Below are 27658 nucleotides of genomic sequence, written 5' to 3'. Positions count from 1 at the left end.
GTAATAAAAGTAAATTATGCATAGGTACATGCAACTAACCCTAATGCAGATTTGAGCATCTTAAATATTTAGCACATTGATGTTTTTTCCTCAAGCATTTATACTTTCATCTCTGCATGTTAACTTCAATTGATTTTATTCATATATATATATATATATATATATATAAAAAACACACAAAGTCTTACTGAACATTGAACAATGTTTTCGTTTTTTATTCCAAAACGTCTAGGATGAAAGAAATGTGTAAAATATACAACAGAATTCCAAACACATGGAACAAAAATCAAAACACAATGGAAAAAAATTACAATTATTGTCATACACAACCTGCAATGCGAATCTCTCGACGAAAAAAAAAAAATAATGTTTGCACGCCTCAAAAACAAAAGGCATTGTGTATTAGTATAGTAACCCCGACATTATCAGACGTGTCTAAAACAGCATCCAAAACCAATTAACCTTGCACTGCAACAAAATCTTAAAACTGACAAGAGGACGTTTTCAACCTGACGTAACATAAAACTGAATCAGACAAGCTATCCGATCACGGGTCGTCTTTGCTGGACTCTATACTATACAAAAAAAGAAGAAATGAAAATGAAAAGATTAATACAGAGCTTGAACAAAAGTGGGGTGTTGAATTGGTAAAAACAGGTTAACTATGTTTGAATACATGGCTCTCACCATTAGCATGCAAGCATGCTGAGTTTAATATATCCTTATTAGCGCCTCAGATTTACCCTCAACTGCGCAGCAGGCTCATGTCTGTTAAAGAGCTTTTTTTTATACATATGAGGGGAAAAAAGCAAAAGAAGACACATTGCCTACACCCTGTAAGAATGTCCTAATGAGCCACACTGACTGCTGCAAATGGCTATGGATATAATATGCACAGCTCTAAAAATAAAGACGACAGGGGAACAAATAATGTGTTAACACAAACACAATCAATGGGGCCGGCACTTCCTCCTCGCATTAGCATGAAACTTGTGAGGAATAATGGTTGAAAAAAAAAAAAAAAATCAACTCAGATCACAGTTTACAACGTTTCAGTAACAAACCTGTCCATTCCTAACTTCAATTCCGCTTTAGTGAAAAGAAAATTTGCTTGCCACCGACGTGGCGCCCAAAGTAGGGTCAGATGACCTGATTTCCAATATCCGATACGCAATAGTCTGATAAGGCACTTTCTTTTTGTTCTTCCTTTATCAGAGGGCATGACCAAATAGTCCCTCGTAATGAATAACAAGTGTTGGCAATCTCAGACTAAGTAGAACGGAGCAGAAAATAGCCATTTCCCAGCCACTTTCTCCAACACTTTCAAATATTTGGGTGCTGCGATAGAGAAACTAACAATTGAAAAAAAGAAAAGAAAAGAGAAAAGCCTTGTAGTGTTCTGCAGACGAACTGAAAAATCACAGAAGCGGCATATAAAATTAGAAAGAAGATACATAAACGCCTGCCCTCTAGAGACTTACAGACGTACTGCAAGCTATAAACTCAAGGTTCTTTTGAAGAAATTCTAAATAGCATTTCTTGGTAACATAAGCCCTCTTACATATTTTACAGAGCTCTTTTGATTGAAAAACATGGTTTTAACTGTATGGGTCGACTTTGCAATTAACAAATATTTCAGAAGCATATATGATGCTCCGCATGGCGTGAAAAAGCAGCAACGTGGCCAAATTATTTTAGTATATCAGATAAGTGGCCTAAATACAACCTACATCGGTTTATGAGGTGATGATAACGTCTTCATGTCTGCGGTGTTCACGCAAAACAGAAGGGAAAAGAAGCAGAGCAGCCAGGAAACCATTTGGAGTGTTCACATTATAGTTTTCATACTCTTACGCTCTCCAGTCTTGTTCTTGATGTGTCAAGAATGAAAGCGAAAAAACAAACAAAAAACGTCTCCTGGTATTGAACGCATAATGAAAAAACCGAAGTAGCCCATGACCCGTTCTGCATTCATGATGGTGCATACAAACAGGATCTTTCACAGAGAAATGAAATCAAGGAGGGAGGGAGGGAAGGATGGAAGATGTAGTCCAATATATCCTAAGTCCAAACTTGAACTACAACTCCCACTAGTGCTTCTGAGAGAGTTGATACGCTGCTAAAGCAAGTGAACAGCAGGGTGGGATGAGGTCATGATGGTCGTCTACGAGACTGCAGAACGATGGCGGAGGGGTTGTGAAGATGTCAGCTGCGCCGTCCGGAGGGGCTCTAGTGGTTGACCAGGCCTTGCAGCATCATCATGAGGCGGCGTGCGCGCTTGCTCAGAGGGCTGTGGGCGTCTTGCTGCAGGAAGTGTAAGAGCTTTTGTCGTACCTGGGTCAGCACTGCAGACATGTGGTCTCTGGTGACTGGATCGCCATGGTCCAGGTTCATTACAGCATCTTCAAGATAGCTACGCAAGGAAGAGAGAGAAGAAAGAGGTCATGCGTTGAATCTAAAACATTTCAGTGGATCTTAAAGGAGAAGTTCATTTTCAGAACAAAAATTTACAGATAATTTACTCACCCCATTTGCCATCCAAGATATTCATGTCTTTCTTTCTTCCGTCGTAAAGAAATTATGTTTTTTGAGAAAAACATTTTAGGATTTCTCTCTTCTATGGTGCCCCAGAGTTTGAACTTTTAAAATGCAGTTTCAATGCAGCTTTAAAGGGCTCTAATTGATCCTAGACGAGGAAGAAGGGTTTTATCTAGTGAAATAATACTTTCGAACCTCAAATGCTCGTCTTGTCTAGCTGTGTATTCTGGTTCAAGAAAGTTAGGGTAGGTAAAATACTCTCATCTCATTTTCTTCTCCAACTTCAAAATCGCGTATATCACCGTTTTACCTTTTTTTTTTATTAAGGGGCGTTTGATCTTCTTTGCATGTTCACTTTGTAAACACTGGGCTGGTACTTCTCCAGCAATGTAGGAGAAGTTGGAGGAGAAAATTAAATGTTTTTCGACCTACCCTACCTGTAGAACCAGAAAACACAAGAGTTCATGCAGAGCTAGATAAGATGAGCATTTGAGGTTAAAAAGTATATAAATTGTCAATTTATTTAGAAAATGACCGATCATTTGGCTAGATAAGACAGTTCTTCCTCAGCTGGGATCATTTAGAGCTCTTTGAAGCTGCATTTAAACTGCATTTTGGAAGTTCAAACTCGCAGGCACCATTGAAGTCCATTATATGGAGAGAAATTATTGACTGAAGAAAGAAAGACGTGAACATCTTGGATGACAAGGGGGTGAGTAAATTATCTGTACATTTTTATTCTGGTAGTGAACTTCTCCTTTTAAAAGGACAAAATGTACATTTTCCCCTTTCAATAGCTTTTTACATCACTGAAAAGGATTGTGAATGAGGTTCTATGAGCAAAACTGGCAGATTTCAAATTGCCCATTTCCGAACAATTGCCTTTGAAACGAATGTAAGCCAAAAGTTGCTTTCTCCAGGTATTTACAGTTTCTTTCCGTCCGAGTGTAAAATACCTGCTAACATCATCGCAAGCATCGTGCAATCATCTGCGTCATAAAGGAGCAAATGTTTTTGCTCGCATCAGACTTTGATTCAACTGGAGGCACCGTTTACATCATTTATTTTATCAAAGTGTTTTGGCAGGGAGGCTAAGTTCCTTTAATCTCTCCTGTTACGATCACCAGTTTGCTTTGAAGCCAATTCTCATTAATATTAGAAGCACTTTGCGCCGGGCCAGACCTCTAACAATGTATTAATATTAAATTCAAAAAGTGCAAGAGGTCTGAGCTTTTCAAAGCTGAATTTTGAGCAGCCATTACTTCAGTCTTTAGTGTCACATGACCCTTCAGAAACCATTCTAATATACAGATTTTAAAAGATGAGGTAAACATAAACATCTTTTAAATCCTTAATGAATAAAAATTAGTGCTGTCAATCGATTAAAAAGAATTAATCGCAATTAATTGCAAAAATGTCACATTCAATCTTCAAATTCAAAGTTGGTATATTTTATTACTGGTTTAATGGAGTTTATGACTGAAGGTGAGTATCACTGATACCAATACTACTGATGTCTCTAGGTTATTGTTCTTTTTAATATTTGACTATTGACTACATTCATTCAACATTACAGTATAATTGAGAGCTATTAATTTTAACATTTAGACTTTAAATCTTCAGTCAACTTAAAACAATCTTCACATAAACCTATTATTTATTCACCCGTGCACATGAGCAAGTAGGAAATATACAGTTATCAAACACTAAATACTAAACTAAATATAAATGAATCATTAAAGGGTTAGTTCACTAAAAAATGAAAATTAGCCCATTATTTAATCACCCTCCAGGCATCTTAGGTGTATATGACTTCCTTTTTTCAGATGAATCCAATCAGAGTTATATTAAAAACCATCTTGGCATTTCCAAGCTTTAGAACGGCATGGATGGGTGTTTCTCTTCATCAGTCCAAAACAAGTTCAATAAAGTGCATCCATCCATAATAAAAAGTGCCTCACATGGCTCTGGCTCACACGGCTCTTTTTTCATCAGAAAAAAGGAAGTCATATACACCTAGGATGCCTAGAGCAGGGGTCAACACACTCGTTCCTGGAGGGCCGGTGTCCTACAGAGTTTAGCTCCAACCCTAATCAAACACACCTGAACCAGCTAATCAAGGTCTTAATAGGTATACTTGAAACTTCCAGGCAGGTGTGTTAAGGCAAGTTGGAGCTAAACTCTGCAGGACACCGGCCCTCCAGGATCAAGTTTGAGGGTGAGTAAATAATGGGCTAATTTTCATTTTTGGGTGAACTAACCCTTTATAACTACAAAGTGTATTGATTTCCTTTTTTCTTTTGTTCTTTGGTTAATAGACATCACAGCAGCTGGGCTATTAGCTTATTTGGCTGCTATTACTTTAAGAGCTGCCACTGCTGAATGTGAAGCGGATCCGACAAGCGAGCTTGTAGTCTACTTCACGCTTTAATATAAAATGACACAGGCTACAGCGAGCGCCACCGTATTTTTGCGTGTGCAACTGAAGTATGCACAGCATAACAGTTCACAGGACAGGAAAATTAGTTTTTACTGACATATGGCCTGACAACATCTCATCTGACTGCAGTTCACTCTACTGAAGCTCCTTGTCATCTGTACCTTTCCTGTGCTCCTGTTTTATGTTTTTGTAAAGACATTCTGCATTTAATAAACCCAATTCCTACCTGTGGGACGTGAAATGCGCACCAATAAGTACATCTCACTGCAGAAATTAACCCTAGAGGTGGTAAAACAGTGAGCACTTCTCATCAAGTTTTATTATTTCGACTATAGCTTCATATGTTTCACTTTCCAGATGTAACAAGCTTGCTCGGTAGCTCAGCCGGCAGGGAATGTGGAATCCTTGAGTACGAATCTCGTGAAAAACATGACTCATGATGAAAAAGCTGTAACATTAGCTTCAGTTCATACTATCGGGTAGGTTTAGGTGCAGTGCAGATGGTACGTTATTTTAAAACGTCAAACAGCATTAGTTATAGCGCCACTCAACGGACATTTTAGAACTGCGGCGACGCATACAAAAACAACGTCACATAAAATATAGTATATTTATGTTCATCAGTTCTGGGAAAAAACTAACACTTTTTCAGCACCACTCAGTGGATATTTCTAGGGCTGGGTATCGAGTTCGATACTTTTTAAGCACCGACCGAATTGTCTCGATACTTTCGAGTATCGAAAAAATCATTTTCGTTCGGTACCAAATTTCGATACCCAAGGATATAATCTTGTCAACGTCAGTGAGCTAGAAAACGTGCGGTATCTTTAACGTGCCCGGATCAAATGCTGGTGATTAGCTGCGGCGAGGCTGCCTTGAAAATCAATAGTTTACGGCGGTTACTCCCTCTCGCCCAGAGCTTTTCAAATGTGAGGCTGTAATGTACACTATACTTTAAAGCATAGCATAAATTTAACGCAAACGATGTAGAAGCGATCAAAAGTATTGCTACATTATGCCAATATTGACGGCAACAGCGAGCGATGCAATATTTGTAAAAAGGTTATCGCGTCCAAGACTGGCAACACGTCAAATATGAGAAAACACCAGACACATTCTGTCGGATACAATTCTGGCGCCTCAGTCTCAATATAGTCTCAGTATAGATACAACGCGACATACATTCACATCAAACGATAACTCAGTGGCAGAGTTGCACTCATGCAGGGGCATAATTTTCACTGGGGACACGCTTTTCAAAATCCCGTTTGTGTCCTCCCACTTTCAAAAGGTTTTGTTAAAGTAATCTCTTGTATTGTAGAATGCACGCTCATCACCGCCGAGTTTCGCGGGATCGTTGAAACGAAACCAAAAGTAAGACGCGCACACGCATTTAAAGCAATTTTAATACCCCACGTTTAGAGAACGACTCCCCAATGTGCGCAAATTAGGCTACATAAAATATTGAAGCTGTTATTAGTATGTGGGCTAATAAATTGTGTAGTTGTCTATTAATAGCTCTGTATCATGCTTGAAGATTCGGTCTCTGTTTGCACTTTGAATTTTGAAAGAGTAGCCTATTTTGATTATGGCTGTATTTATTGTCTACACGACTAAGAAAGAACTGTGTAGTTTATTTTTTGTTATTTATAATATATTTTGTCATTTATTTAGATTTTAATCTAAATGCAGTGGTTGCCTCTAATTTAAATGGCTGTACCTATAATAGAGAAAATAAACATCTTGTTCATGTACTCATATTATCATTCATTCTTGTCCCTTGCTTAAGGTGTAAACTAAATATATTAAAAAGGCTTTCAGAATCAGCCCATTTACTTGTAAAACATCAGCAATCAAAATCGACCATGAAGAATCAATATCGGTGCTACATGCTAATTTTTCTGAAGAAGAACTGTTGAGTGATTTCATGTGATCTTAAAAGGTTAGTTCACCAAAAAATGAAAATTCTGTCATTAATAACTCACCCTAATGTTGTTCCAAACCCATAAGACCTTTGTTTATCTTCAGAACACAAATGAAGATCATTTGGATTTAATCAAAGGGCTTTCTGATCCTCCTATATTTACTGGATATGTATTTTCAATGCCCAGAAAGGAACCAAAAACATAGTCAAAATAAGTCAATGTGAATACTTCTGTGTGCAAAGTAAACAAAAATAACTTTATTCAAAGATTTATCTATGGGAGGATCAGAAAGCTCTTGGATTAAATCCAAAATATCATCATTTGTAGATAATTAATGACAGAATTTAAATTTTTGGGTGAACTAAACCTTTAAGCAGCAGTGAGCCTCACAAATACTTAAATCTGATTGAGTTAAAACTGTTTGAACTTTATTAAAAAAACATTCACTGATATATTGTGTTAAATACACTTTGTTCATTTTGTGCTTTTGTTCCTTTGTTTATTGGTCTTAGAGATAAGCCTGATGTGAAAGTGTCACAAACATCCTGAAAAAGTAATCTTGTTAAAGTACATTTAAAATAAAAGTATCGAAAAAAGTATTGTTCGGAACCGGTATCGAATTCAGGGTATCGGTATCGAACATTTTGGAACGATACCCAGCCCTAGATATTTCACATCAAATGTGTCACAAAACATACAAGGCGGTACATTTCGCCTTTTGTTAAAATGTTCCCACAGGTACGTTTTCGTCATGAGATCAGGTTGCCCAATTCTTGTCAAGACAAAGCAAAAGAAGCAAAGAGACTAATTTTGACAGCACTAACAAAAATATTAGATAAATGTACAAAAAAAAAAGAAAAAAAAAAAAAGAAAGAATAGTAGTGTATGCGACCAGCACAAGTCATTCATTCCAGTCATCAAACACAAATCTGCTGTTTTTTTGACAGCTGTGCTAACAGAACATGTTTGTTATTTCTTTAAGCTATTCTAGGCTAAAGCTTTTTTGGTCTTCTCTCCAGGCTGCTTGGGTTTTTTTATAAAGTCCATCAAGGATTATTGAAACGCCACCTGTCTAGAAAACTATCTGGAAAATCTCTCCATCTGCCTTTTAAAATTAATAGACGCTGGTGTATGATACCACCAGAGACTTGAGCTGCATGTTGCACGGAGGTCATCTTAATTACCTTACAAGCGATCATTAAGTTAAAGCGTCCGATTAAGAAAAAAAAAATGTAAAAAGGAGGAAATGTAATAGAATGACCTTAATATCCCCAGGACTTTGCGGTGCAGTCCTGTCCAGATGGCTAAGCTTTCATGCCTCATAGCAATTTGCTGTATTTTCACATGTGTAGGCCCTGTTCCAATACATTTAAGCCCACAGTGCTGTTATCTCAACTATAATCTACTGGCCCGGACAGATATTACATTCCCGGTACAGAGAAATCACCTTTCACATCTTGTACTCTGCTAACCTTTATTTGCGAAGATAAAAGGTGAACTCCGGAGCATTTTAATATTAGTTGTACCGTTCAGAGAGTATTCTTGTTTTTTTAACCAAGTGTTACATAATGTGAAGCAGCTGTTGCACTGATGCCAGATTTGCTTTTCAGCATCATGTGCCATGAGTGCCAACAAACAAACAAAAAAAAGTGCCCAGAGACTCTTGATCGTTCCACTTCGTTGCACTCGCGCCTGGCTGTTACTGAATACAAAAATGTGTCTTATGTACTGTACGCCCAAAGCGGGATTAAGGTGTAGTGTGTGAATTTTAATTGGGTCATGATAGCATTCTTTGGTAACCTAATGGGAGCGTCCCATCAATTTGAATGAATATTCATGAATCAGGCCTGGACTAGCACATACAAGATGCTGCTTTTAGACAATAAGTTTAAAACTTACTACTGGTTGCCACCAATGTAATTTAAACTCATATTTTAAAATGCAAGTAAACTCCTGTGATGGCAAAATTAATTTATCAGCCATTATTCATGTCTTCAGTATAGAAGCCCGTTTCCACCACTGAATAAACAAAGAAAAAAGGTAGTTGCGACTTTTTCATATCACAATTTTGACACTTTTTCTCAGAATTGCATGATACAAACTCAAAATTCAGACTTTTTTCCTCGCAATTGCGAGTTTATATCTCACAAATCTGACTTTTCTCAGAATTGTGAGATATAAACTCGCAATTGTGAGTTATAGTCAGAATTATGAGAAATAAACTCACAATTGTGAATTATAAAGTCAGAATTGTGAGATGTCACAATTCTGATTTTTTTCTCAGAATTGCATGATATAAACTAACAATTGCGAGAAAAAAAAAATTAGAATTGTGAGAAAAACTCAAAATTCTTACTTTTTCTCGCAATTATGAGTTCGTATTTTGCAAACCAGATTTTTTTTCTCAGAATTGCAAGATAAAACCTTCAAATTCTGACTTTTTTCTTGCAATTGCAAATTTGTATCTCACAAATCAGATTTTTTTCTCAAAATTGTGAGATATAAACTCGCAATTGCAATTTATGAAGTCAGAATTATGAGAAATAAACTCACAATTGGGAGAAATAAAATCAGAATTGTGAGATAAACTCAAAATTCTGACTTTTTTCTCGCAATTGGGAGTTTGTATCTCACAAATCTGACTTTCTCAAAATTGTGAGTTATACAGTCAGAATTACGAGATATAAAAGTCACAAATTCAGATTTTTTAATTCTCAAAATTGCATGATATAAATTCACAATTGCGATATTAGATATAGATAAAACTCAAAATTCTGATTTTTTTTCTCAGAATTGTGAGGTATAAAGTCAGAATTGCAAGAAATAAAGTCAGAATTGTGAGAACTCAAAATTCGGACTTTTTCCTCACAATTGAGAGTTTGTATCTCGCAAATCTGACTTTTTCTCAAAATTGTGAGATATAAAGTCAGAACTGCGAGAAATAAATTTAGAATTGCGGGATAAAAAGTCGAAATTCTGACTTTTTCCGCAGTTGCGAGTTTGTATCTTGCAAATATTTTTTTCCTCAGAATTGTGAGATATAAATTCGCAATTGGGAATTATGAAGTCAGAATTATGAGAAATAAACTCGCAATTGTATATTCTCTACATGTTTTCAAAATTGCGAGTTTATATCTCACAATTTTGAGAAAAAAAAAAAAAGGACCTTTTTAAAAAAAAAATTATTCAGTGGCAGACATGGGCTTTCATGCTTAAGTGTGTCACATGATTCTTCAAAAATATTTTAAAGAGATAGTTGACCCAAAAATGAAAATTCTGTCATTAATTACTCACCCTCTTGTCATTTCAAATCCGTAAGAACTTTATTCATCTTCGGAACACAAATTAAGATATTTGATTAAATTCGAGAGCTTTCTGACACTGCATAAACGGCAACGCAGCTGACACGTTCAAGGCCCAGAAAGGTAGTAAGGAAATCGATAAAAGTGTCCATGTGATCAACCGTAATTTTATGAAGCTACGAGAATACTTTTTGTGAGCAAAGAAAAAACAAAAATGACTTTATTCAACAATTTCATTTCTTCCGTGTCAGCCTTCGTCAGGTTCACGAGAGTACCATGTCCAGAAAGCTCTCGGATTTCATCAAAATATCTTAATTTGTGCTCCGAAGATGAACGAAGGTCCTACAAGTTTGAACGACATTGGGGCGACAGATTTTTCATTTTTGTGTGAACTATCCCTTTAAATACTAAAAATAAACCTAACCTAAAGCATGCGTTTTCCTACTTAAAAAAAACATCCTTATGTCCGTGCTGAATAAGGACAGACCTGCAGATGGTAATGTCTATGCACATATGGGCAAGTATGAAACACTAGTATTTTAGAGTGCAATTCAGAGATAGGACTGGCAGACAGAGCAGTTTATAGCAGTAAAGGGACTTGGCAGCACACAGGCAGAGCATTACTCTGTGATTCACGGGAGTTGGTCCCTTTCCCCCAGCAGAGAACTCTAATGCAGCCCAGACTGTAGAGCACTTTAATAACTGCAGCCCAATGCAGCAGAGCCACAGAAGCGGATGTCCCCTTCAACGCAAGGTCATCCACAGAGGAATTAAAGAGGAGAAAGGGACGACGTCTTGAGTCTTAAAGCATTAATATCCTGTGATATGAAACCGCATTTTGCCCTTGATCACGTACAACATACAGAGGGCTATAAATAAATACTTAAGTGTTTAATCATTAAAAGCACAGCACTGTGCATGCTCTTGCATACTTATTTGGAGTGCTGAAGGAAAAACTTCCATATAAAGGACATATGGAGAAAAAAAAAGTAGTACAGAACATGACTGCACTGACTGACGGAGTCAAAGAGAACAAACCTGATCTTGAGTTCTGTGCGCGTGCTCAGGTTGGTGGAGAGCTGCTGGATGAGAGACAAAAGGACGGCCTGATGGAGTGAACAGGGCTGCTGGCCGAACACTTGCTGGGAGTCAATGGTCTCACACACGTACAGCACCAGATTCAGGTCTGCTGCGGATAAAGCCTGCAAGAAAAACAGTATGAGAGAACGTATGTAATACAGTGATAGCAAAAGGACTCATAAAAGGTCACATGTCACGTCATCTCACCTGTGGAAGTAAGCATTAATCAAACTTTTTGGTTTCAATTGTCAGGACTAATTACAGTGATTCCGTACAACCACTAAATTGACAGAAAATGTTAACTGACGTAATAAATTAACAAGTTATGAATACAAATCAAGAGTATACTTCGTTACTGCAGTCTGACTGTCAGCACATATGTTAAGACGTCTCCTTGAAAATGCTTAATTTGGTTATTAGTGATTTGGATTGCTTAACTAGGGCTCTATGATTTCTGCCATGTGGAAAACTCGGACAGAATTACAAAATCCAGTCATAAAAATGGAATTCACTGTATAATGCAGAATGTCATGGAATTTGCCAAATTTTGGATGAATAAATCAAAAGTAGGTCAGTATACTTAAATCAAACCACATGGACACTAGTGTCTGTGAATATTAAGCCACAAAAAGACTTCTTAATATGAATTTCTGCATCTCTGTGTGAGTAAATGGCGCAGACATGAGGTTTCGTTACTACACACTTACTGAAACGCACTTGACATTCAGCATCTGCCGCCTCAATATATGAGTAAATGAACACACGAACTGCTCTGAGAGTAACTTCAAGCACATTTGACCATTTCTTTTGAGAAAAACTACTGTCATATATACAAACAGAAATTTAAAGGTCTTCACAGCAACCCGTCAAAATAAAAGTTTGGTTTAACTTGAAGAAACTTTGACAGAAATATATTGTTTCATGTAATGATAATACTACTACTAATAATAAAACTATTATTAAAAACATTATTTTTGAGGAACATTTACCGGAAAAATTTAAAGGCACAACACAATATTTCTGGGAAAAAAAATTAAATAAATAAATAATAATAATAAATTATTTTTTATGAAATTAATTATTAAACTTTAATGAAACCTTTCAAATGGAATCCAGAAAATATTCAGAAAAAAACAGAATTTGGAAAAAAAAACAGAACTGAATTTGAGGGCCTTAAAAATGTAACCATTTTTAATTTTTGTTAAACTTTTAATAAATTGCTGTTAAACGGTGCAAGTTTCATGATTTTATTGACATTTAACCATTAAAACTGTCTAGAAAAATTAAAATGGAAAAAAACAAAAAACAGAATCCTGAAAAATTAAAAAGGAAAAAAATGAATTTGGGAAAAAAATAAAACAGATTTCATAGGGCCCTACTTAGCTTAAACAAAACTCTACAGGCGGAAAGCATAGATGCCACTAATTCCTCAAAGGAGAAGACCTTGTAAAGATGTTTTTGTTAAGAGGTTTTGTACATATTTCCATAAATGCTGTCTGTTACACAAAATGTAAGTGGTTGTCTGGTTACACAATGTTACACATGTTAGATTTTACATGCACATATGGCTTAATGCAGTAGTTCTTAACTTTTTGACTCATTTTTGAAAGAAGAGATTTCCTCTGGTACTTCTGCTGCCTTCTTAACAATCCTTCCTGTTTTCAAACTTATTTACAGAAACCAGAAGCGTTAATATATGAAATGTATTGCTTGATATTGCACAATTCTGATGTTTTTCAATACAAATAAAATGAATACTTTTAGCTTATATATTGATTTTTTAGCATTTTAGTTATATTTGTATATTTTTAATGATTAAATAATGAAGATTAACAGGTGTAAAAAAATGTGTTAAAAAAACTACTGACATAACAGCAGTTTATCTAATCAATATAGAAGCCTGTTTCCACCACTAAATAAAATATTAAAAAGGTAATTGTGCCATTTTATCTCACAGACTTTTTCTCAGAATTGAGTGATATAAATGCTAAATTGCAAGAAAAAAAGTGCTCAGAATTGTGAGAAATAAACTCCTCAGAATTTCAAGTTTCTATCTCACAATTCTGAATTAACTCACAATTGCGTTATAAAGTCAGAATTGCGTTTTTATTTGTAAGTTTATATCTCGCAATTCTGACTTTATAACATGCAATTGCGCGTTATTGAGTCAATTCATTAAAACTCATAATTCTGAGAAAAACATTTTCTCCCTCAGAACTAAACTTTATAACTTGCAACTGCAAATTCATATCACAATTCTGATAAAAGGTGAGAATTGCAAGTTTATCTCTCACAATTCTGATATTATAACGCTTAATTGTGAGTTTGTATCTTGCAACTGCGAGAAAAAAGTCATAATTGTGAGATAAAGTCATAATTACTTTCAGGTGATCAGTAACTAACCTGCTGGAAGGCCTCATTGAGCTGGCCTTGTTGTAGTAACTGAAGTATGCTGGCCTGCTGGGCCTGGTAGTCCAGATGTGCGGAGGGTACGGGTGTTCCTGCGGCTGAGCGCATGGCCTGCATGATGCTGGAGGTGACAGCTGCCTGCTGCTCCTTCATGGCCAGACTCACCTCTCCCTTCACTATACGCTGTACCTGCGTCAGGATCGAGTCCTGAAGACTACAGAGAGGACAGACACCATTAGTCTACACAAATTTTATAATAAAAGATAGCATTTATTTGGTCAAGAATACAGAAAACAAAAACAGTAATATAGTGAAATAATATTGCAATTTAAAATAACAATTTTCTATTTCAATATACTTTAAATATAATTTATGTATGTGATAAAAAGCTGAATTTTCTGCATCATTACTCCATTCTTCAATGTGACATGATCCTTCAGAAATCATTCTAATATGCTGATTTATTATCAATGTTGGAAACACTTTTGCGGCTTCATTTATTTTTTAACCTGTGATACTTTAAGAATTCTTTGATGACTAAAGAACAGCATTTATTCAAAACAGAAATATTTGAACAAAAGTATTTTCTAATAATTGAATGTCCTTTCTGAACAAAAGTACTAATTTCTTTTAAAGAAAGATTGAATGACAGTGTATATTGTCAGAAAAGATGTCTATTTTAAATAAATGTTGTTCTTTAACATTTTATTCATCAAAGAATCCTGAAAAAAGTATCAAAGGTTCCAAAAAAAATATTAATCAGTAAAGTGTTTCCAACAATAATAAATCAGCATATTAGAATGATTTCTGAAGAATCATGTGACACTAATTTTAAAGTATATTAAAATAGAAAACCACTATTTTAAATTGCAATGATATTTCACAATATTACAGTTTTTTCTGTGGTTTTAATGAAATAAACAACCCTGAGGGGCAAAAATAAAATAAAAATAAAAATTCGCACTGATCCCAAACGCTTGAACGGCAGTGTACATGATATCAAACTATCTAAAAACAGCAAATAATGTACAAAAAATTGCAATTTCCAAAAAACAACAACTTTATTTTACAATATCCTACTGAAGTTAAATAGAAAATAAACACTGTAAGCGACATTTTTGGTGGCATTAAATTACATATTCAAAAGGTGTTTTAATTACATAAACGCAAATTTGATGAATGCGATAAAGGTATACGAGGAAGTATTATAGCTTTTACCTTTCTATTATTAATAACAGAAAAGCAACTACTGTAATACTATTCAGATACCATTTACTTACTGTTTAGTCTAATAAATTTTTAGACAGAAAATGTTAAATAAAAAACAGTAAAGTAAGAAGGAGAATGGGAGCTACTATGTGTCTGTGTTCAGGAATTTTCAGCACCTTAAAAATAAAAGTCCAGCTTCTGACACTTATTCGCAGATGGCAATCATTTTTAAAATGGTCAAATATCACTAAAATGAGTACTGAATATGGTTAAATCTCATGGTTATTATTTGTTTGTAATTTACTGACAAAGAACATGGTGAAGGTATAGTGATTATAAACCTACATAAGCTTTTAAGAGTATTGGTTTAAATAAAATTTTGATATTGGAACTACCCCACTGCAGTGTTTAATCCTGAGTTTAATGCTACATACTCTATATATGGCAATTGTGTAGGAGGGAAACAAACCAGCTATATTGACAGAAATTAAACCCAGGATTAGGCCGGATGCAACACCTGCCAATCCATTTGCAAGGTACACAATGCAGCGCTCTGAAAAATGCTTTCTCTGCATGAACTCCTCAATCAATCGCTTCCTCTATTCATGCAATAAAGTTTTCCATAAGGGAAGGCATACAAAAGGAAAGACGATAAACGATTGCTGCATTTCCTTATATTGATTTGTGACAAATACTGGATGGTAAGCCTTACTTTCCCACGATCATGTGGAGCTGATGCTGAACGTCAGAGCACACGCTGGCCGTCACAGTGGTAGCCAGCTGGTCTTGAGAATTCTGGAGCGTGTCAATCATCTGCTGCAGCTGGCCAACCACGGGATCCCGTGCATCCTGGTCCCGCTGTTTCCTGTTCTTGATGTGTGTCTCCAGCTGTTGGATGTCTGTGGAAGAATGTGAAGTCATTAGATATTTAGTTACTACAACACTGCTTGACGCAAAAGAGTTTAATTAATTAGCTTGCACTAGAGATGTGCAAAACAGCCCTAAGAGCATCTGCTACATTCATTTGATTAACATAAACAAGCACAAACAAAATGTTAGATGCGTAGCGAAGTCTATTACGACGGTTCTTACACTCGTGGGTTCCCTGTTTGAAGCTGTCGTTGATTTGCTGAAACATGGACTGGCAGCCTCTCTCAAACACGGGGAGCACGATGCTTTGGAAGGTCTCTTTGTAGGCCGCCTGAATGGGACCCTGCATGGCCTCAGCAGCGGCACGACCGATAGCATCCGTAGTGTTCTGCGAATATGAGAATAGGACAAAAAGTTAGATGAGTTACGAGTTCCCCAGTTTGTGCCTGTTCTGTGCTCCGCAATGAATTATTCAGTGTGCACATAAGTTGGTGCACTTCTTTTGAACCGTTCAGTTTGTAGTATGTCTCTCAGAGAAACATCCTTTTCAGACAGAAATGTTTTTAACTCAGCCTTTGGAAGAAAATATCATAACAAATGTCAAGTTTGGATGCTATTTAAAAGTGTTCATTCTCAAACTTCAAGCTACTGACCTTGGACTTAACAACTTTGGTGACATTTTCCTTCAGGGTTACTTCTACCGCGGTTAACTTGGCAGCGATGGTGCTGCTCATCTGGCCAGTCACAGGTTCTAGGCTCTTCGAGATGGCTGCGTAACAGGAAAAAAAGTCACCTACAGCTCCACGTAAACTTTAAATCAATAAAAGTCACAAAACAAGAGCAGAATGTTCTTTGTTGTATTGAACGCTACGAGAAAAAAAGTACAGTTGAGCTCTTGTGTTCTGAACATCAGCGCTCACCCTGTGGGACGGTCTTCTTCATTTCTTCACGCAAAACTTTGTCTAGCCGGTTGCAGAGACTGTTGTTTAGAGTCTGGACGAGCTGCTGAACCAGCTGGTCCTGGAGCTGTTGGTTCCGGCTTTGTCCTTCTGCCAGAATTCGCTCCATTCTTCTCTCTGTGCCACCAGTTAAAGTTAACAACACACTGTATGGGCCTGACCAATCCAAAGTGATTATTCATTAGTGTGTACATGCATATAAATAAACAATATTGTGCATTAGAGAATGGTTATATTCATATCAGCTTTCTTGCTTTTTTCCGTAATAATGGGCCTAGAGGTTTTTGTATTTTTAACTCTGTCACTTTAGATCATTTAGATCATAGAAGTTGCTTCAGAATGGTTTATGGTGCCATTCATAATGCATTTCACTTTTGTAATGTGACATATTTCAAAGTTAATATACTGTGAAGCAGTGCTTTTATCTTTATGGATTTTATTTAGCATGAAAAGTGAGCGTGGCCATGAAATATAATGGGCTAAAATATCAGTATTATTTGTCGCAGTCATGTACACTGCCATTCAAAAGTTTGGGATCAGTATGATTTGAAAAGAAGTTTCTTATGCTCTTCAAGGCTGCATTTATTTGATCAAAAATACAGAAAAAAAATGTAATATTGTGAAATATTATTACAATGTAAAATAATGTTTTTCTATTCTAATATACGTTAAAATCAAATTTATTCCTGTGATCAAACCTGAATTTTCAGCATCATTACTCCAGTATTGAGAGTCACATGATCCTTCAGAAATCATTCTAATATGTTGATTTATTATCAACGTTTAAAACATTTAAACTGCTTAATATTTAGGAACCTGTGATACTTTAAGGATTCTTTGATTAATTAACAGTACAAACTACTGTTCAAAAGTTCTTTTTTTGAAAGAAATTAATACTTTTATTCAGCAAGGATGTGTTAAATTGATAAAAAGCAATAGCAAAGACTGTTAGAACAGATTTATATTTTGAATAAATGCTGTTAATTTTAACTCTTTATTCATCAAAGAATCCTGATAAAAGTATCATAGGTTCCAAAAAAATATTTGGCAGCAAAACTGTTTCCAACAATATAATAAGCTTTTATTATAATAAAAGTAATAAATCAGCATATTACAATGATTTCTGAAGGGTCATGTGACACTTAAAATTATAGCTGCTTTCATCAGCTAAATTATAATAGCTGATGAAAATTCAGCTTTGCATCACAGGAATAAATTAGATTTTAAAATACATTAAAACAGAAAACCATTATTTTGAACTATACTAATATTTCGCAATATTAAGTTTTTTCTGTATTTTTGATCAAATAAACAGCCTTGATGAGACTTTAAAAAAATATTACGTCTTACTGATGCCAAACTTTTGAACAGCAGTGTAGACTTGGTTACATTGGCAGAAAGATTAATGCTAATTCTCTTGGGAAAAAAGTGCAACATTAAAAAAAACAAAATAATCAATTTTGACTTTATCTTGTCAAAATAAAGCTTAAGGTGACAGATGCATCAGTTAATTTTTTTTCTTGCTCATTTGTGTTTAATCTAATCTACAAGTCTCCCCCTAGTGGAAGGATACGTTCTTGCTCCTGCTGAGCCAACATGGCGTGCTCAATGTGAGCCATGATGGAGCTCTGTACGGCATCCATGTGGCTGGTGACTCTTTGCAGAAGTTCCAGCTGGTTCTGTCTCAGCTCAGCGATCTCCCTTTGCTGGCTCCGTAGCATCTGCAGAAGCTCGTCCTGCACCTCTGTGCTCATCTGAGGACACAACAGCACATTTATTCCTCTTTTGTGAAGCTCAAGGACTCCCGGGGACGCTTGACTGACGTCAGCACAGTTGTAAGAGTCATAGTAGTCAAAGCAGAGCATTCATACTACTGAGCTTGCCATGTTATTCATCAGTCTCCACTGCATTAATGTTTTATTTATATTATGAACCACAGTGACTGGACAGAAAACAAGCCTTCATAAATTTTCATTGAGTTTACACAATACAAATGCTAAGAAATGCATTCAGACTGTGATGCAGGGGATCAACAGACTTACCTGGCTCTCAATCTGTCTAGACTGCGAGGACTCTCTGGGTAGCGAGAAAAACAAAGAAGATCTAATCAGTCACACAATCAGATTATATGGCTGAGGGGCTCACTGCTCAATCCCATATTAAACAGTATAAACATTAATATCAGGAAAATTTCCATAGTAAGGAGGGTAGCTCACTCACCCTTCATCCTTCTTGCTCTTCCTCTTGAGCTTAGGGGAGCTGCGTGGAGATGTTTTCCATTCTTTGACGGGAAGTCTGTGAGAGGAGCGAGGGCCACAGTTCCCTGAGGAGGAGGCCAGACTGGCAACCTCATCGTCGTGATCACTGTCCATCACAGCGGAAGCAGAAAATAAATGGAAAAGACAAAAGATCAGCAAAATTATCATCAAGGTATTGACGACTGATACAGGTGTCTGAAACCCCCTAGACGCAGTCTTTAATTTGCATATTTACATCATTATCTGGAGTCTTGGAGTCATGCTCAGACTTGTTCGGACATGCAGACGTGAGGAAGGAGTACATAAGTTTGCAATATATACGCAACACGATATATAAACAATTGCTTTTAAAAGAAATTACATATTACTGATTTCAAAATGCTATTCTTTTGAATTTTATATTTAAAGAATTCTAAAAAAATATCACTGTTTCCGCAAAAATATTAAGCAGCGTTTTCATTATCAATGTTTTCAATGATAATAAGAAATGTCTTTTGAACACCAAATCAGAATATAAGAATGACTTGTGAAGGATCATGTGACACTGAAGACTGGAATAATAGCTGCTGAAAATTCAGCTTTGCCATCACAGGAATAGGAATCAGATTTTACAATGTATCAAAACAGAAAATAATTATTTAAATTATAATAATCTCACAATATTATTGTTTTGCTGTATTTTTGGTCACAGAAATGTAGCCTTCCTTATAACAAGACACTTTTAAATACATTAACATTTTTTTCATTTTTTAAACTTTGCATGTAAATAATGTAGCTAAAAATAATAAAAGTGAAAATGTATTAAAAAAAAGATCAAATCAACCATAAAAACAACTGTTTATAAGATAATTGGGCTCAGACACTAACAATACATTAAATACCTAATTTTCGCCACTAGAGAGCGCATATTCAAAACAAACAATGAAACAAAGGCGTAGTTTGAAGATGCTGTAATTAAGTGTGGAATCACTCGAGTTGTCCCCACAGCCAATAGAAATCCGACAGGAATCAGCAAGAAATGTGTTCATGGATAAGCTAATATACTAGTTTTATTAAGGTCACTGTAGTATGAAGCAGGGTGGGGCTGGAGCAAATGCTAATGAAAGACGATCACACGGCTTAAAAGCAGCAGAGATTTTGTTATGCCACAGTCGACTACTTCCGCTCCTTTCAGTTATGCGTATGTGAGGTTAAACAGCACTGGTCATCATACTAGATACATTTGAGTGTGTTGAAACTTCTGTTATAATGCTACTCTGTGTGTTCGTTTTATTTTGTTAAATTTAGTTTTGATAGCTTTCTTCAGCAATCTACATATCCCACATGACAGAATTTGTATTAAACTCAGAATACTGTCTTATTTTTAGTAACCATGGCAATTTCAGTTCAGAACTCATTTAGAACACTGAACTTCTATTCAAAAAACCTGAGTCATGAGCGTTGTCTTCAGCAGACGGCTTGGATTTCCTTGATATGAATCACTTACATCAGTGATGCCAGCGTATGTCACACTATCGTTCGAAGAATTTAACGGAAACCACATAATGTTGCAGTTTCTAATTAAGTTACCAGACACCTGTTGAGACACTGATTTTACAATTGGCACAAATGTTAATCTGAACCCTGGTTTTAGGCCACAAACCACATAGTATCTCCATTAAACAGTTTAAACCTGAGGTCTCGAACTCAATTCCTGGAGGGCCGCAGCTCTGCAGAGTTTAGCTCCAACCAACTCCAACTCACACCTGCTTGGAAGTTTCTAGTAATCCTGAAGACCTTGATTAGCTGGATCAGGTGTGTTTGATTAGGGTTGAAGTTAAACTGTGCAGAGCTGTGACCCTCCAGGAATTGAGTTTGAGACCAGTGGTTTAAAGTGAGATTTGACTGTCTTAGAGCTTCCTCAATATGGTATAACATGGCACGAAAAGCGGATTCAAATGTAAAAGATAACTTAATTATCAGGCAATTTTTATTCTGAAAGTAAACTTACCCCCATGTCATCCAAGATATTCATGTCTTTCTTTCTTCAGTTGAAAAGAAATTAAGGTTTTTGAGGAAAATTTTCCAAGATTTTTCTCCGTATAGTAGACTTCAGTGAAAGCAAAATTGCAGTTTCAATGCAGCTTCAAAGGGCTCTACATGATCCCATCTGAAGAATAAAAGTCTAATCTAGCTAAATGATCGATCATTTTCTACAAACAAAAATTCTCCAAATTCAAAATCTCAAAATCATCTGACACCATTGTTTTACTTTTTTTGTAAAGGGTGTTTGACTTTCTTTGCACGTCCGCTTTGTAAACACTGGGTAGATAATTCCACCAACGCCACGTGTGACCTTTCCAATGAGACTACGTAAAGTGTGAAGTCGAGCTAGTGCATGACTGATCGTTTTGCTAGATAAGACCCTTATTCCTCAGCTGGGATCATGTAGAGCCCATTGAAGCTGCATTGAAACTGCAATTTGGACCTTCAACCCATTGAAGTCCACTATATGGAGGAAAATCCTGGAATGTTTTCCTCAAAAACCTTAATTCATTTTCGACTGAAGAAAACATGAACATCTTGGAAGACATAGGGGTGTGTAAATTATCAGGAATTTTTTTATTCTGGAAGTGAACTAATTCTTTAAGAGAGAGAGATGGCTTAAGCCGAGCAAATTCTTAAATCCTGTAAAACAAGTACAGTTATTTGACCTTGAGTTACAGAAGTGGCTTAGACAGCTGCATAGGTGATATGTCAGAATGTAAAGTGTACCTCTGCTCTGCACTTGCATCTTGGCTGTCGTTCTGAGTCAGGTGATATGTGCGCCTGTGGTATGGAGAAGAAATGTGTCTGTCCTTTATTTCCTCCCTAGAGCTGGAAGGAAACAAAAAAAAACAAAGTTATCAAAAGCATTAGCCTTGTATCTTGAAACATTATCAGTGTTTGCTCAAAATGTATCATATCTCTGCACACCACACAGATCATAAAATTCCCAGAACATAAATCAATAATAAATGTCTCTCATAACTCACAAAATACACACTACCAGTCAAACGGTTGGAATAAATAAAAGAAATGTGACCCTGGATCACAAAACAAGTCAATTTTTCAAAATTAAAAATAAATGCACTTTCCATTGATGTATGGTTTGTTAGGATAGGACACAATTTTGAAAAACTGAAATCTGAGGGTGCAAAAAAATAAAAATATTGAGAAAATCGCCTTTAAAGTTGTCCAAATGAAGTTCATAGCCATGCATATTATTATTTTGATATTTATAATAGGAAATTTTCATGGAACATGGAAAAAAAAAAAAATCTACAATTTTGACCCATACAATGTAATTTTGGCTATTGCTACAAATATACTGGTGCTACTTAAGACGAACTGTGTGGTCCAAGGTCACAAATAAATTACATTTTAAAATATATTACAATAGAAAACAGTTATTTGAATTTTAATAATATGCACAAATACAGCTTTGGTAAGCATAAAAAACAAATCACAATTTTGCTCAACTTTTCATTATATATTATATTATAGATCAGCCTCTCACCAGTCTCCCAAACCATTGTCTCTCAGGCTATTGCGAGTTTCTCGTGTGATATCGGGTGCTGCGGGCCAGGTGTGGTTCACGCTACTGTCAGAACAGGATCCTCCAGCTGCTACCGCGTTCTCCTGTGACAGAGCTGTCTCCAGCAGGGAAGGTGTGTTATTGAGTCTCTGTTCTCCATCCACAGATGCTGCACCCAATTCAAGAGGCAGCAAACTGTGCTCAGCACTGCTCCGGGCTCTAGGAGACAGCAGGTGGAGGACCGATGCGGCCGACGCCATGCTATCAGAATGCAGGACGGAGGACGAGTCAGAAGCGGCACCGGCCAGCCCCCTCTGCAGGGTCTCTGAGGCGATCTCAGGGATGTCCTGGGACATTGCCGTAGAAGCTGAGGAGATGACATCTGGAGAGCGAGCTCTGGTCGGAGAGGCCTGGGGGACAACCATGGGGTCTATGGCCTGGAGATCCAGGGAGAGAGGAGGGTTGGGAGGGGAAACCTGTGGAGGAGGAGGAGAAGGGAAATAAGGAAGGGGAAGTCTGTGAGAATAAGGAGCAGCTTCACAGAGCAGAGAGGCCTCTTGAAGGAGGGATGGAGGGAGAACCAGTGGTGGGGAGAAAGCCTAACCGGAAAAGGAGTGGATGGAGGGATCGTTCAAAGAGCATTATTTTCAGCTTTATATTTGGTATATAGTGGAGTCATTTGTAAGTATTTTTATTTTCTCAGGGATTTTTTAAAATTGATTTTCTCAAAGAAGCAAAATACAGAGTCTCTAAAATAAATAACAAAAATACAGACTTCAACATGCACACAAGAAACTTTTTGTGCCCTTGAGACACTATTCAAATATGCTTGGGAGTTTTTTGCATGCTTACGCATTATTATTACACAGTTTTATTTGACCTACTTCCTTTGTGCATCACTGCCATCTTACTATGAATAAAACAAGAGCAAAGATACACATGAATTAACAGGGATCTAACTGCTCAAAATTTGGCTTTTCTCATGGTAGTACCTCTATATCAAGGAATAATGTCCAAGAAGAAACTATGACACAAAATGGGCTGATGACATAAAATTTGCCAAGTTCAAGGGTCTAAAAAAGACTTACAATTTGGCTATGGTTAGGGCAGTATGCAATATTCAAACGCCTTAGGTCTCTTTAACACATACTTTGTGGCGGCCAAGAAACCACACCACGAAATGGGCTGATGGCAAAATAGGCTCAGTGTGCATTGTCCTATTTGCAAAGTTTAATGGTTTCTCGTGCGCACATAAAAGTCACATAAAAGTTTGCAAAGGTCATTGAGGCTATGTAATATTCATTAAATTCTTAATTTTATATTATAAAAAACTAAATGGGGGGAAAATTCTGGAAACACAAACATTTTTCCATACTCTGCTTTTCCCCCCCCATACTTTTCCAGACCTGGAAAAAACTTAAATCAAATTCCATACTTTTCCAAACCCTGTGGGAACTCTGTTAAAGAGAACTCCGGGATGAATTAATATAACATGAATGATGTCTCTTACTGAAATATGTAGTAGAAAACCCATGAAAGATTTACCTAATTTAAAAAAATCCACATTGTTTTATACATATTTTGCACTATGGGCAACATTATATTGATCACGTGAAATTGTTTAGGTCGGAGATACTGGTGCTACCTGTTGCTATTTTTACCGCAACAAAACACAGAAAATAAAATATTGATACGATGACCACCTCTGCTGAAATGGCTTATAGGTGGTGATGGATATAAGCCAAGTGGCATACCATCAATAGTCCAAAATATTTATAAAAAAAGATTTCTTAAAATAACAAATCTTTAACAGGTTTTCTACTACACATTTCAGTAAGAGACATAATTTACGTTATATAAAGTTCCTTTAAATTTGTATTGGTATGTTATTTTTTGATCAATTTATTGTATTATTGCTGAATAACAATACTAATTTCTTAAAAAAAACAAAAAAAAAAAAAAACAACAACTTTTGGACAGTAGTGAATAAATACTCCATAGAACTTATAAAGTAGCATCTTTCATACACTTAAAAACAAAGGCAGGGCTACTGGCCATCAATATATAACTACATGCCATTTGACATGTTTATTAGTACCTGGATGTTTTCCCCAAGGCCTGAGATGAGGATCGAGTTGGATCTTGGACTGCTTGCGCTGGCACTCAGAGTCAAGCTGCTATTGCCACATTCGACAGACATTTTAGGGCTCTGGGCCAGATCATCTCCGCCTCTGGAAGAAAGAAAATTGAGCAATGCCTATTAGTGCATGAGAGTAGTGTTGTCAAAAGTCCCGGTACTTCGGTACCAAGTCGGTACTAAAAAAAATAAAACGTTACGGTACCAGGTTTTCTTAAGTACCGGTGGTACCGACTATCCGGTCAACCCGGTTCTTGATACGCTATACAAAAGGTGCGCGCTGCGCAGTTGCGCTCTCTTTATTAAAACACCAGCGCTGCTGCTGATGCCGCGGCTCTGACTCCACTTGTTTACAAAGAAGAGCCAGGCTTGCTCCAAATAGTTTGGATTTGCGGCTGAACAAGGCGAACATCATAGATCATCAAAAAACTATTTGCAAAAGATGTTGTCTAGGTTCTCTCGAAAGGAGGAAACACATCAAACTTAAAACACCTCAAAGACCGACTCCAGGATCAAATAAAATATTTCAAGTAAGGTAAGTTTCATTTTAATTTCATATTTAGAGCATTGTTGCGTATTTTAATTTGAATGTCAGACTGAAATAAACATCACTGTTTGTGTAGTGAATCGTTAGCATAAGCGCGGCTAACGCTAATATGCTGGGCCTTAATGAATTAGAAACAACGCTCCTATAACTTTTGTTAGAGTAAAAAAAAATAAGGACATGATGTATTTACTATTTTTTTTTTTACACACAAATGACCCGTGTATCCAAAATATGTGTGTTAGAGAATGTACAAATGTGACGTTAATTTATATCCTTAATATCAGTCTGTCAGAAAACGTTCTTGGCTGAATAACTCTAGCAGGTTTAAAAAGCTTATTAATAATAATAAATATGAATGCAGTTTGGATTGAATAAAAGTACAATCAAATAAAACACGTTTTATTCCCTGTTTAGTTTGGTAATACTTTACAATAAGATCAAATTCATGCATCATATTCTAACATAATCTTAAAGTGAGTGAACAATATATTTTTACAACATTAATTCATGTTTGTGAATCTTATTTAATACAAACACATGATCATTCATGTTTGTTCATGTTTAACAGATTAACATGATTTTATGCATTAGTAAATGTTGAAATTAGCCTAACCTCACGAAGAATAATTGCCATGTAACTACTGTTTATTGTTAGGCGATGCTATCTAACTAATGAAAATTGTAAAGTGTTTTAAATACTGCAGTTTTCATCTGTGATAGACACTGGTCTTAATATATGTAATCTTATCTAAATTTATTATAACAGCTGAGGTTTGTTATTTACTGAAAATTAATATTTTTGCTGGTGTCAATGATCTAATGTCACATCTGGTCAGACTTAGCACACTGCTTTACTTAAGTATATTTTTTCTTTTTACAGTTGCAGAAGATCATGAAAGACCCCAGCGAACTCTAAAACAGACAACAGTTACAGATGTTTTTCCGCAGCAGCAGAAATATGACAAAAAGTTTTGGGTGAAGCTTGTTTACATTTTTTATGCCTGTAATTTATTTAGATGTTATTTAACTACTAAAATGTTTACAATCCTTGAAATACTTTTTTAACCTGTGGAAAAACTAACAAAATTTTACGCAAGTATAAAGAATTTTTTTTTACAAAGTTTTTTTTGTACATTTTATTTTTGCTTAACTTTATTAATAAAAAATAGTGTGTTGCTCAATTAATCTGTTATTGTGTTTTTCTTTGGTACCGAAATTGGTACCGAGAACCGTGGATTTTCACTGGTATTGGTACCGAATACTGAAATTTTGGTACCGTGACAACACTACATGAGAGGAAACAGGGCCTGTACATTTCACACTCAGATGTGTATCTATTATCACACTGTAAAAAAAGTTAAAAGAGTTAAAATTCCCAACCTTGCACCGCTGTCTGAGCTGCTCATGGCCGTGACTATTGTCAGGCTGCTTGCGCTGCTGCCAGGAGAAGCAGGCATCTAAAAAAAACAAAAAAACAAACAAGAGCACAAAGATAAATAATCACCCTTACTAAAGGGACCTAATGATGAATCTGTAATATTAAAAGCTTACGGAGGCGCTGGGTGTCATGAAGGCGTCTGGGGTCATGAGTTTGGGCAAGGCTGATGGGGCTGGACTCATGAAGTCAGCTGGAGTTGGAAGAGCCAGAATCTTACTCAGGTCGTTTTGAGATCCACTATCACCAGACTCCTTATCAGAGCTCATTGCCTCCACATTCAGATCAGCAAGAGGATCAGAAAAACCTGGGAAGGAAATGTATTTTATACAATTTATGCAATTTAGCATTACATTTTCAAGGAGACATAGGATGCCTGTTTTCCACAAGTTGGTATGATTCTTTAGGGTCTTCATGAAATATCTGCAATACTATGTTTGAAAATACTTAATGGTTGTGAAAAACAACAACTTTCTACTTTGTCAAAAACAGCTCTGCTCAAAGCAAGCTGTTTCGGTGCATTTCTCATTTTCTCGCTACTACTCACTCCACCCCTCTCATTTTGTGTGTATTCAGCAGCACATTACCATCAAAAACAAAACTAATCCACTGTGTCCTCAGTGACCTGCAATGCTTCGAGACGATGTTGTCACTATAGCTGCTCAAGCATGGAGAAAATGGTGGACAGTGTACAACTGGCTGAAGAGTGGAAATATGCTAAATTGAAAATGGCTTGATAATTTAGACCGTTTAGGTATTTTGGTAATTAAGTAAATAGATTTTTATTACTGTAGAATGGTTGTGTCCACAAAATGCTAGGACTCGTTTATATGCAAACACCATGTAAAAGTTAATTTTGCATCCGATGTCCCATTAAAATAAACAAGTACACCATTTTCTCCACAATTACCTTCTGATAAAATACATTTTCTTTGCTATAGCACTGTAGATTCAGCAGTGGCAGTCTAGGAAATAAATGTGATTCAGGACCAC

General features: G+C 36.2%; 1 protein-coding gene across 2 annotated transcripts in view; it reads right to left on the bottom strand.

Moving 5' to 3' along the window:
* Window positions 1-202: 202 nt before the first annotated feature.
* Window positions 203-27658, bottom strand: part of edc4 (enhancer of mRNA decapping 4) — a 37943-nt gene continuing 10487 nt past the window's right edge. Inside the window, exons 15-29 of one of the 2 annotated variants that reach the window (XM_073850759.1) lie at window positions 26782-26972; window positions 26611-26687; window positions 24645-24777; window positions 22529-23145; window positions 21745-21846; window positions 18953-19096; window positions 18775-18808; window positions 18306-18486; window positions 16694-16849; window positions 16427-16542; window positions 15996-16161; window positions 15616-15802; window positions 13689-13908; window positions 11244-11407; window positions 203-2413 (exon numbers count right to left, since the gene is read on the bottom strand). In XM_073850759.1, the coding sequence (XP_073706860.1) occupies window positions 2230-2413; window positions 11244-11407; window positions 13689-13908; window positions 15616-15802; window positions 15996-16161; window positions 16427-16542; window positions 16694-16849; window positions 18306-18486; window positions 18775-18808; window positions 18953-19096; window positions 21745-21846; window positions 22529-23145; window positions 24645-24777; window positions 26611-26687; window positions 26782-26972 (2672 nt within the window). In that variant the 3' untranslated portion in view covers window positions 203-2229. The remainder of the gene's footprint in view (window positions 2414-11243; window positions 11408-13688; window positions 13909-15615; window positions 15803-15995; window positions 16162-16426; window positions 16543-16693; window positions 16850-18305; window positions 18487-18774; window positions 18809-18952; window positions 19097-21744; window positions 21847-22528; window positions 23146-24644; window positions 24778-26610; window positions 26688-26781; window positions 26973-27658) is intronic. The other variant, XM_073850760.1, reaches the window with a different exon arrangement.

Source organism: Garra rufa, chromosome 11 (genome assembly GCF_049309525.1).
Source record: "Garra rufa chromosome 11, GarRuf1.0, whole genome shotgun sequence".
Taxonomy (NCBI): domain Eukaryota; kingdom Metazoa; phylum Chordata; class Actinopteri; order Cypriniformes; family Cyprinidae; genus Garra; species Garra rufa.
This window is presented reverse-complemented; position numbering and strand designations above follow the sequence as displayed.